This window comes from Eurypyga helias, unplaced genomic scaffold (genome assembly GCF_000690775.1).
Source record: "Eurypyga helias isolate BGI_N326 unplaced genomic scaffold, ASM69077v1 scaffold3435, whole genome shotgun sequence".
NCBI lineage: Eukaryota > Metazoa > Chordata > Aves > Eurypygiformes > Eurypygidae > Eurypyga > Eurypyga helias.
This window is the reverse complement of record NW_010251891.1, coordinates 9534-22140: the sequence shown is the minus strand read 5'-3', so window position 1 is coordinate 22140 and position 12607 is coordinate 9534. Positions and strand designations below refer to the sequence as shown.

The 12607-nt window shown below is 35.9% G+C and overlaps 1 protein-coding gene across 1 annotated transcript; it reads left to right on the top strand.

Moving 5' to 3' along the window:
• The first annotated feature begins 2644 nt into the window (after window positions 1-2644).
• Window positions 2645-8938, top strand: SLITRK6 (SLIT and NTRK-like family, member 6). Its single transcript, XM_010152152.1, is given in 3 exon segments — window positions 2645-3182; window positions 6420-8289; window positions 8292-8938. Coding segments are annotated over 2 exon segments (2502 nt in total). The 5' UTR covers window positions 2645-3182; window positions 6420-6434.
• Window positions 8939-12607: the final 3669 nt, after the last annotated feature.

Sequence of the window (12607 nt, the reverse complement as noted above, 5' to 3'; positions counted from 1 at the left end):
CTGTGCCAGTTCAACACTGTCCATACAATACACATGCAGAATCACATTCTTTATAATAACCTGCTTAATGATTCATTAAATTGTGGTAGAAAAATAATCATTAGTCATACTTTTATAAACTTGGTAAAAATGTACTTTGTGGAATTACATACATTATTGATAACCATTCTTGATGTATTTTAACTGTTCATGATTAAGAAATGCTCTACTATTTTTATTAGTTGATTTCTGGAGATATTTTTGTGATCAGGTTTTACTCTTGTGAATGTTAACTGAAAAGTGAACAATGATGTTTTCACTTCTGAGTATCTGCATATACAGACATACTCCATCTCAACTGATCACCAGTGAAATGTGAATGTTTAAAATTGCTCAGTAAATATTAGACAGACTCTGACTTAGAAATCTGTTGCGATTTAACTCTGGCTAGCAAAATACCACCAAGCCGGTCTCACAGATTCCCTCTCCCCTCCTTCAGTGGAGAAGGAGAATCAGAGGGAAAAAACATGGAAGATCATAAAATTGAGATAAGATCTATTTACTAATTGAATGAAATAATTGGATATATACAAATATTACTACTAATAAGTAATTAAAGTAATAGAAAGTAAAGCATATTATATGATTGCTCACTACCCACTAACCGATGCATAACCCATGTGCTGAGAAGTGAGAGTCAGAGCCAGAGAGCCCGAGAGCAATCGCAGCCTGAGAGCCAGAGCCTGAGAGCTATCACATCAGAGCCCAAGCAAACTCTTTCAGCGACAGCACAACTAGGAAAACTAACAGACCCACCAACTCACGAACAAATGAGCCAGCAAAGGAGCTAGCAAAGCAGCTAACAAAGGAGTTAGAGAGAGCATTAGCAAATGTATGGAAGTGAAAGAGTAATGGCTGTTGGCCCCACTCCCTGCCTATGCCCCGAGCATGATGTACAATGGAATGAAATATTTCTTTGGTCAGTTTGTGCAGTTGTCTGAACTGTGTGTCCCCTGCACTGCCTGTAGCGACAGAGAGTTGGGAATGCAGCTGCAGCGTCAGAAGCTGAGAGAGCTTGAATTTGGTGCAGGCACTCCTTGGCACAGATAAAAAAGACACCTTATCAGTACTTTCCTCAGTGTAAATCCAGGAACACAGCTTCATACCAGCCACTGTAGAGAGTTAACTCTTTCCTGACTAAACCAGACACAAATTAATAGATTAAAAAATAATAAAGAAGATGATGATTTATCTGTCTGGACACAGATATCAGAATCTTTGGGCCTTAGCAGTAAAATGCAAGTCAAGATAGTTGTCAAAGTTCATTATTGGTTCAAAATGCAATCAAATAAGCGATGTGTTGAAATTAATGTAAATCAAATTGCTTTTGTTTCTTAGGAATATTTTATGGGGTTTTTTTTATTAATTTGCTAAATTAGATACTTTATCTATAGAAAATGAAGTACTAAAGAACTAACTCATCCTAATAATCCAAGGCATATATAAATATGCCTATATATAAAAATACATGTATGTGTGTGTGTGTATATATATATATATGACAAGTTCTTGATAGCCATCATCACATGGAACAGTATGTCACAATACCCTGTGAAAGGCCAATGAGTCCACTTGGAGAGCTTTCAGCAGAGAAGGAATTACAGGAATCTGACTTTTATTAAGATTGTAGTAAAGATTCTGTAAAGTAATCTAAGACACAGTAAGAACAAAACCTAAATCATATGCTCTACAGGGTAAATACACTAAAGCACCTCATCTATTGTTGCTCATGGAAAGGTTTTGCAGCTTTGTGGCAGTGGGACAAACAAGGAAGTAACATTTGCAGCATATAAAGCTTATAAGAATTGCTGGAGGGATAAGGAAAATCTTCCTTGAATGGCATAAACATTTTCCCGTAGCCCTACTGAACTGTTAATTACGGTTTATGAGCACCAAGAAAATAACTTAAACATGATACATGACTTTAAGAATACACCATCCCACCCCCCCGACCGGTTTTTATCAAAGCAATGTTTCATGCAAATACAATGCAATCGCACATGGATAACACCAACACACTATGCTAACATCTGTAAAACAGACAATTACAATCAACCCAGTTTTCTTCTTAAAGAACAAGATGAACAGTTTTAAAAAGGACTGACCGCATTATCATAAATACTAATTTTTTTTTTATTTTTCACAAATAAAGTCTGCACAACTGTACATTCTCAACCCTACCCCAGTCACATTGAGTGGACTGTGCTGAGAGCTGTACTGTCACATTTATATATTTGAATAATCCTGCACTTCAGTGTGATAGACAGATTTTCCAGAGGACAATGTTTCCCTTGTGGTGTGTTTTGCGGCGCATATTTGCTCTGGAATGCTTTCGGTTTCTAAAGCAAGCATTTGCAGATATAAACTAGATGCAAAATCTGCCCAAGAGAACAAACTGCAAGAGCTGCAGTAGATGTTTAATGTTTTTCAAAAATCAGGCATTAACAAATCTTAAGCAGTCTAGAAGGTATTTAGCCGAATTTTACTTTCCGAGGTTCACTTAGGGGAAAAAGGAGGTGAGAGAAATTGCAGGAGGAGGAGCTGATCTGTCTCAAGGTGGAGCTGTATCTTGTATTAAATGACATTGGCAGATTAAAGCTCTCTGGTGGGGAAGGGCTTAAAGGCTGAGTCAAAAGCCAAGAAGTCTCTTTATTTACGCCTACCTCCCAGCCCCTGGCAATCTGACTAATAACAAACTGAGCTAACAAGAAAGACTAGAAAGAGCAGAGAGAACACAGAAGCAGCTTGGATCTAAAAATCTGACAAACCAAGTGATCTAGTCAGGCTCTGCTGAGCATCTTGTTTGTTTACTGCATCCAAACGCTTGCAAACAGTTAACTATAAGCAGAAAAGTCAGCATAGCTGTGAAGTATGCTGTGAATTTTAATTGAGGAAAAAGGACAACTGCTTACAGGATGGTCTAATGTGCATGTTGCCTGGAAGATTTTTTCAATTGAACGCTTTGTACTTTGTCTTCTGAACAAGGATTTCAACTTTATGGAGCTGTAGTATTACCATCGCTTGCAGCCAAGTGAATCTCGGAAGAAACGGTGTATTTTTCAGAGCGAAAAATCACGACACATTTGAACAGCTGCTCCGACTGTTTATTCCTGAGTGTTTCAGGGAGTATTACTTCTGTACAGGTAAGAAAGATCTGTTAGTTAATTAGCTAAGCATAGGACAAATTCATTTCTCAGTACCAGCTGACCTTATTTTTATTCCATGACTTTGTATAACTTTTATATTAAATTATGGCAGTTTATACTGTATTTCAAGCAGTCTGCCAGGTGCATTTATTCAAACTGCAACTGTGTGGAATGCGTGTATTATGGAAATGCTGATTTCAGATCCCTTGAGGAGGGAGGAATGGGTGTTCTTTTTTATTTCCTGAAGTGTAAGAATGGTCTTAAATGCATCATCTCACTGTGATTCTCTTCAGAATTTAATAAACAATCCCAAGGGCATTTAGAAATAACCAAATCTTAGCTTGAGGCTTTGAAATTCTTCAACATGCATTTTATAAATATTTGAATTAAAGCAATCAAACAAATCCCCTAGTAAAATGAAACAAGCTTTTTCTATATTTCAAAAACACGCTTATTATAATTTGTGAAGTATGTGATGCCTTTGCTATAAAGTGTCTACTTCTGAAAGTATTCAACTTTGCCTCTTAGAAAGGACTCCGACATTTTTCAGTCTTTTAGAATGCCTGCTGCAAAAATCTTAGTTATACTATGCAGTTAGTAGTACTTACATGAAAGAAGATAAAACCAACAAACTTTAATTACCTTGTAGAATTTGCTGAAAAACCTCACCACATGAAACAGAAAAAGGTCAGCTTTGTCAAGTCTTCTGTATTAAGTTTTATTTTATTGTAAATTCTTTCAGTGAAATGTTGACCATCTGTTACTTGAAAGCAGTTTTTATTTTACAATAGGAGCCCACTGAGTGCCTCAGTACACATTCTTGAGTGTTTAGGAAAAAAAAAAAGGAAAAAGGAAAAAAGAATATAACTTTCCTATTAATTTTTGTTGTGTGTATATGTGTGTGAGAGAGTTCTGGCAGTGCTGCCTACAGAAGTATGATGATGATTAAAATGGGAATGTTTTCCAATTGGTTGCAAATGTTACTTTCATCTCTGAGAGGAGGGCTTTCAGTTTTATAACCTAATTTCTCATAGGCAGTAGAATGAAACATGCTTTTCAGATTTCTTTTTTCCATTTAATTTTGCTCAGGTTGTAAGTGCAATTTGAATCTGACGCAGATTGAGGCTGGCATTCCTACAGAGAAAAAGTGTACAGGAATAAAGTCTAATTAGTCATACAGGAGGTTTGAAACTGGCATTTGTGTCAAGAGCCTGCATTTTTTACATGGGGTCAGTGGAAGGGATATTGATGTATGTAAACCAAAAACAGCTATCTAGCATAATACAATCCTATTATTCTGAATACTTGAAAGTAACATCTTGACATGTGTCTTAACCAATACTTCTTGGGAAAATAAAGACATATATATTAAACATAGTCAGCTGGCGTTCAGGGAGTTTTACATGAGACAACAAAATTATTTGTTCTACTGAAACAAAGAGAAAAGGTCCCTTTTTTAGGGACACTTTTTCTCACACTATGAATTGCACTTACTATTTCTAAACTAATATATATACTCCCACTTATCAGGAACTACTTAGGGAAAAAAAAAACCCATAATTCACTGTGCACACATTTGCTGTTGTTGCTTTTCGGCATGTCTGTGTGTGTGTGTTACTCATACTACAGCACTTAAGTGCCTGCATGTATAAATCTTTGCAATCCATTGTAAGGGAAGCCTTGAGAAATGGTGTTGCTAGTAACAAAACTACATGCCAATTGAAATATGTATTGATGAAATGCCAAGTCATAAGGACACACAATGATGTTTATGCATGTAATTGAATAGGTTCTTGTAAAAGGTTCTAGTCTTTCAGAAATTGACACTTAGCTGGTTATTTGTGTAGTTACATTCTGTACTCCCTATTTCAATAGCTTTGAAAGACCAAGTGACCTTTATTAGATGGATTGTTTAAGAAACCTGCTTCGTTCAGCCATAGAATAAATAGTGCATACAAAATAGTTCTTGTGTTTTAAATCATCCATTCCAATTTAAGATTTTTTTTATTTTAGGAAATGTGGAAATATTTAAAGATAATAAACCATGATTTGACTCAATTTCATTATCAATAATTACCATTGTTCTTGCTAATTAGGCAGCCTTGACAGAAAGAAACAGAGAATCTTCAAATGGAGTGTAGCATAAAGTAATTCAAACCAATGATAACACATGCTTGACTTCAATGTGTAAATTTGACTTGTGACTCCATAGTTGTACAGTAATGAAGCATTTATCAGGTATTGCAAAGTTCAAGACCAGCTTGACATATGATAATTTAAGTTACATAACATACAGATGATACTGGTGATGATCTTTAACTCATACAGTTAAAACTGTTCCATGTTCATTTCAGAATATTTGTGGTAATTAAAGATTATAATAATTGGAAGGAGTTTAATAATTACTCTCAGAAAAATGTTTGTCCCTTGACTACCTATTTATTCTGATGTACTGTATTTTCAGTACTCACTTTTATTTTGAGTATTTTATTTTTATATCATATACAAACATATTACACTATTGTGCTGTGTTCCCACTTCACTAAATATCCATAACATATGCATTAAAATTTATGTAAAGAAAAAGAATTATTTTTTCCTACTTCCTATTCAGTTTGGAGGTACAAAGATGGGAGAGGAAATAGTTTTTGATTTACATACATAATGCACAAGCAGAGATTCCCTGTACCCCGACTGAATGGGGTTTTGCTCTTAACCTATTTGGAACCAAAGCAAATCTTATTTCTTCTCTTCAGCAGCTAGACAACATGAAGTTGAACTTAGCAAGGTAGTCTTAAAATTTGCAGTGCTACATGGTGACACAAAGCAATAATACAAAATATTATATTATATATAAATTTCTTGAGGCAGTAACATATTACTGCTGTCCACTGGCAAATCATTCTACATGGTACATTAGGACAACACACTCCTGATTATCTCTTACTTTGGTGTATCAGCGTGAAATTACCGAAGCACTCCCCTTATGACTGTGTTTATTGATTCAGTACATTAAACTAAAAATATTCTTTTTCTGCTTAGAAAATCTTTCAAGTGTTTTGTAGGGTATAACATTGTTTGAAAGGTGAGGCAGCTCAGTGACAAGTACTAGGAATCATTATTGCTCCCCTACCAGCCCATGAAACAAACAAACAAAAAAATTAATGCTGTAAAATCATAACTCTATTACTTTTCCTTTTTCTTTTTTTTTTCTTCTTTTTTTCTTTTATATAGAATCTGCTGGGCAAGATGAAGCTCTGGATTATTATTCTACATTCATTTGTGGTTGCATCTGATCCTTTCCAGTCACCGCCACCTTTTTCTTCAGTCAGAGGATCTTGTCAGACGTTGTGTTCCTGTGAAGAAAAGGATGATAACATGATTATAAACTGTGAAGAAAGAGGCATCAAGATGGTATCAGAAATAAATGTTCCACCATCACGGCCTTTCCATCTTAATCTGTTAAACAATGGCCTGACTATGTTACACGTGAATGATTTTGCTGGCCTTGTTAATGCTATCTCTCTACATCTTGGTTTTAATAATATTGCAGATATTGAGCCTGGGGCTTTTAATGGTCTCAGTCTTCTTAAGCAACTTCATATCAATCACAATTCTTTAGAAACACTTAAAGAAGATACATTTAATGGATTGGAAAATTTGGAGTTTCTTCAAGCAGACAACAATTTCATCACAGTGATTGAAGCAAGTGCCTTTAGCAAGCTCAACAGGCTTAAAGTGCTTATTTTGAATGATAATGCCATTGAGTATCTTCCTCCGAACATATTTCGTTTTGTGCCATTGACCCATTTAGACCTTCGTGGCAACCAGTTACAGACACTGCCCTATGTTGGCTTTTTGGAACATATTGGTAGAATACTAGACCTTCAGTTGGAAGACAATAAATGGGCGTGTAACTGTGATTTGCTGCAGTTGAAAATATGGTTAGAAAACATGCCTCCTCAGTCAATAATAGGTGATGTTGTATGCAATAGCCCTCCAATTATCAAAGGCAGCATCTTAAGCAGGCTGAAAAAAGAATCACTTTGTCCCCCTCATCCTGTAAATGAACTTGAAGATCCTTCAGGGTCACTGCCCTTGGTTGTAACCACCTCTATCAGTGATAGTCACCTGTCAACTAAGGTGATTCCTATCCTGAAAGCTCCTACTAAAGAACCAAGTTTAGTGCTTCATACGTCAAAGCCTACTACTCAGTTTCCAGGAGTCTATTGTCCTGTCCCCTGTCACTGCACCAGCCATATGCTCTCAGGAGTTCTCATGCACTGCCAGGAGAGAAACATTGAAAGCTTGTCTGATTTAGGACCCCCTCCTCCAAATCCTAAAAAGCTTATTCTAGCTGGAAACATTATTCAGACAGTACTGAAATCAGATCTTGAGGAGTATGCCAGCCTGGAAATGCTGCACCTGGGGAACAATCGCATTGAAATCCTTGAGGAAGGGTCCTTTATGAATCTGAGTAGACTGCAGAAATTGTACCTCAATGGCAATCATCTTACAAAGCTAACTCAGAATCTATTCCTTGGCCTTCAGCACCTTGAATACTTGTACCTTGAATATAATGCCATCAAAGAAGTTTTGCCAGGGACATTTCATGCAATGCCAAAACTTAAGGTCCTCTACTTAAATAACAACCTTCTGCAGACTCTGCCACCCCATATCTTTTCAGGTGTTCCGCTTGCCAGATTAAATCTGAAAACAAACCAATTTGTTCATTTGCCTGTGAGCAATGTCTTGGATGAACTGGATATGCTGGTACAAATTGAACTTGAAGACAACCCCTGGGACTGTTCCTGTGATTCAGTTGGGCTGCAAAAATGGATACAAAAACTGAGTAAGAATACAATGATGGGTGATATTTTTTGTAAATCTCCAGGACACCTAGCAAAAAAAGAACTGAAATCCCTAAACAGTGAAGTGTTGTGTCCAGGTTTAATAAACAGCCCTGCCCTACCAACTCATGCCAGTTTTGTAGTTGTGACAACTTCTACTACTACTACCAATACCGCAGACACCATCCTGCGGTCCCTTACAGATGCTGTCCCACTTTCTGTTCTAATACTAGGACTTCTAATTGTGTTTATAACTTAATAGTTGTTCTTGTTCTTCATCGGCGACGAAGGTGCAAAAAGAAACAAGCAGATGAACAAATGAGGGATAATAGTCCAGTTCACCTTCAGTACAGCATGTATGGGCATAAGACAACACACCACACAACGGAGCGCCCATCTGCAACTCTCTATGAGCAACGTATGGTTACTCCCATGGTTCAGGTCTATCACAGCCCATCCTTCAGTCCCAATCATACTGAGCAACAGGAGGAGGGAAGTGAGAAGGAAGCTAACAATTCCAAACATCTCCGACGAAGTCTCCTGCAAAGAGAGAACAGTTCACCCCTTACAGGTTCAAATGTCAAATATAAGGCTACAGATCAATCTGCTGAATTTCTGTCTTTCCAGGATGCCAGCTGCTTTTATAGAAACATTCTTGAAAAAGAGAGAGAACTGCAGCAACTAGGGATCACAGAGTACCTAAGAAAAAATATTGTGCAGTTCCAGCCTGACATGGAAGTTCATTATCCTGGAACACATGAGGAGCTGAAACTAATGGAGACACTCATGTACTCCAGGCCGAGAAAGGTTTTTCTAGAACAAACTAAAAATGAGTACTTCGAACTCAAAGCTAATTTACATGCTGAGCCTGACTACCTGGAAGTCCTGGAGCAGCAAACATGAAGTGATAATACACTGGGCTGGGGCTGAATTTCTGTAGTACTATTTTAAGTTGGAATCATTGTAAATAAAAGTGCCTTATTATAACATGTCAGCAGTCAGAACTTAAGCACAGCAGTAATCCTAGCAAAAAAACTCAGGGATCACTGTGGGAAGCCATGGAGTTGTGTGTGGGCAATATGTTTCACCCCAAGTTAAACATGAACTTTGTGTGATTGAACTGTGGGAGGAAGATTGCTTATTGCAATATTCCTCAACATTTTCAAAAGGTTTGTATGGCAGTCTACATTCTGTACCCAATCTATGGAAAAAATATTTGTTACCTTTACTGTTTCTTTTTTTCCCTTTGTTTAATTAGATTCCTTTAAAAAAAAAAATAAACTCTATAGTTACAAGGTTAGAGTGTATTGGTTAGGTCAGTAAGTGCACTGCATACATGACCAGTGTCTAAAACTACACCTAACATACCCTTATAATAAATATGAAAAGAGTTGAAATGTTGTCATACTAAATGTCAGTTAAAAAAAAAAAAAAATAATATTTTTATGTATGCACCCAAAGCCTGCAAGTATTTATGTATTTCCCACAGAACTTCATCATGTGAATTCTGTATCAATATGTGGAAGGAAAAATATGTAACTACATTTATCCAACACCATCAACGAAGAAATAAGCAAGCCTTTTGCTGTTTTCCCTGTCTGATAGCTTTACCTAAGTTTGGACAATTTTTTCTTGAACTGCTGCTATAAAATATTGTGCATCACTGGTGTTTCAACTCATAATCCTGGGGAATTTGAAAAGCTACTGAGAATCAGCTGTAAATATGTTATTGTGTTTAATAAGTTTGGGTTTTTTATATATCTCTCTCTATATAAATAACTTCTGTGCTGGCTTTAAATATTCTTGGAGAAAATGAGTTTGCTGTAGCTAGGAACTTCCAAGTGCAAATACAGGTCCTTTCCCACCCTACCCAAAAGCATCTCCCAGACAGAGAAACTGCAATGATATACACACATGAGGAAGACTAATAGTGTTTAGCTGTTTGTACAAAAATATGTTATATTTTCTGAAATTAAAAGAAAATAAAGTGCTGTGGGATATAGGTAAAAAATAGTAGAACACTGCAGGTTTATTTTTGCAATGAATTCTAGCTAGATTTATATTTAGTATTTCTAACTTTATATTTTTTTTCAACTCACAAACTTATTCCAGGCTGCCTTTCAAGCAAATCAAAGAACTGCTCTTTACTAATGAAAAAGAAATGAAGAGTTTTTAAAATGTCTTTTTCTTAAAGGTCATTTTTTAAAAAAGGCAGCAACTTCTGCATGCACAAGTTTAGAACTCTGGGATATAAAGACAATGCTTCTCACTCTTGTCATGTAGACAGAAGCATCATGTCCAGAGTACAGCAAGGCCATTCAAATTTTGTGCATGACTGCCATGGTGCCAAAACATAAATTCTGACCTGCATATATCTTCCTCTACGCAAATCTTTCATAAACTGACTATGCATGAGCATTTTTTTTCTAACTTCTTTTTGTAGAGTGAAAGATCAGCTTAATTACAACATGCTTATATACGTATGCTAAACTTAGCACTGGAGTTTTGATAAACTCAGAGTAAAAAGATATATTATTTAGTTCAGCTTCCTTTCTTACTTATTTGTATATATAAATGTTGGTTATTCATATTCTTTGTACATAAGTTTCTGACAGAAAATTTTCCTACATTACATATGAAAGTCAGGTTCTCAGTTCTTTCAAATTTGCATAGAAATAATGACCTTGATGGTGCTATACTAATTTCTCTAATTTGAGGATCTGACCACGTTATGTCTGTTAACAAATCAGCTTCTTTATTAGTATTTTTAACACCTTATCTATTCACTATGAAAGCCAAACTTCTTGGCTTCTATAAATCAAAATATCAGTTATTAAAGAATAAGTATAATTTTCTCTTTCTATAACTGAGAATAATTTAGTTCAGAAAACCTGTGTATTTAGGAGGATTAGGAAGAGTAAATATGGTGACAACATATTTGTTTCATTGCTATCTTTATTCTGGACCAAGAAAGATATTGCTAAATATTTATTGTGCAGGTAAGGGTGAGACAAAAGGGGAAATGCAGCTACATTAACTTTACATTAACTCAGATATCTAGAGTTATTTTAGTTGTCGTTGCATAATCAAGACATGTGAATGGGCCTCATGGACATTCCATAGAATCTATGGAAAGCTGTGCCCTGGTCTAGAGGAACAACTGGAGGACAGGTGGGGTGACTTAAAGAATCAAAATTACACTAGATGTCTACATTGAAATAATTTAGTTTCACACAGAAAAAAGTATAAGTAATTTTATTATTTGAAATAATTAAGATCCAATGAAAAAAATTAATTCTGTCAATGGAAGTGACTCTAGAAATCTTAGAATATAGAATCAGACAATTCGGATTCTTGGAGACCTCAATTTAGTGTAGAGAAAAAAGAAAAGAAAACACAACAATAATTTACATTGTACTAGATGACAGAGCTTAGTATTAGTGTCTTTTAATTCACCAGTTATTTCCATTAGTAAAAACAGGTGTAAAAAAAATACCTTGCAATTGGCAAGATGCAGGGAAATGATAATTCAGGCCCTTGGGCTTAGATTAAAGAGAAATAGCTTCAGACTGAAGACAATTGCCACATGCACAGATGTCACTTTGCTTAGCTGCTAACACTTGGCAGAATGTTGAGGACAACTGTGTGGCAAAACATTCTTCTTTGCTGCAGTCTCAAAGCATCAGAAAGAAATGAGCTAGATTCATGTCAAAACAACTCAGTGGTACAACAGTATCAGAGTGTCACTCAGCAGAATTAGAGAGCTTTAGCTTTTAGTTTTCCCTCAGCAGGGATTTTCAAATAATTCATTATATAAGGGCAACTGTACTGTGCGGCAGTCTGCAATGCTCCAAGTGGTTTTGCAGTATCCAGGAATCACTAGAATGTGGCATGTCATCCAATTTCCAATCATCTGTCCCTACTGGACTCCCATGAAAGGAAAGTTTGCATGATGAGGATAGAGGGGTCTGCTTATAATCTTACCCCTTAATATTCTCAGGCAGTGATTTTCCAGATATGATGAAAATTTGTGTTTGCCATAACAAAAAAGGATAAGAATTTGGGCTTACATGATCATTGTTCAGCTGAAGAATATCAATATCTGCTGAAAAAAAAAATCATGACATAAGCAAGTTATTATGTACAAAGAAAGAAGGGTGCAATATCTGTTTCTAAAAGTTCCTTGGAACACTTTCATTACAACTATTACAAATGTGCTCTTAATATTATTGGTGTTTGCAGAAAGTTGAGAAGGTTATTCATAATTCTTTTTCCTAAAAACATAATCTCATATTTATTTATTTTATTTCCCAGTGACAAGCACAGTTAAGAGTTTTTGACACATTTCACTTAGCTAGAATAATGGAGGTTGGAAGGAAAAAGATGTTTAGCAGTCTGCAACAAAGTGGATCCATTTTCCTCCAGTCAGCATGATAGTTTAATGCAATGCAAGAACAGTGCTTCATCAAGCACACTCAGGTATGTGGTAGCTATGTTATTGTTATTAAGGTACCTCAAAGTAACCAACACTACCATTTTTCCCCTCATATTTGAGTGAAGAGAATATATTAA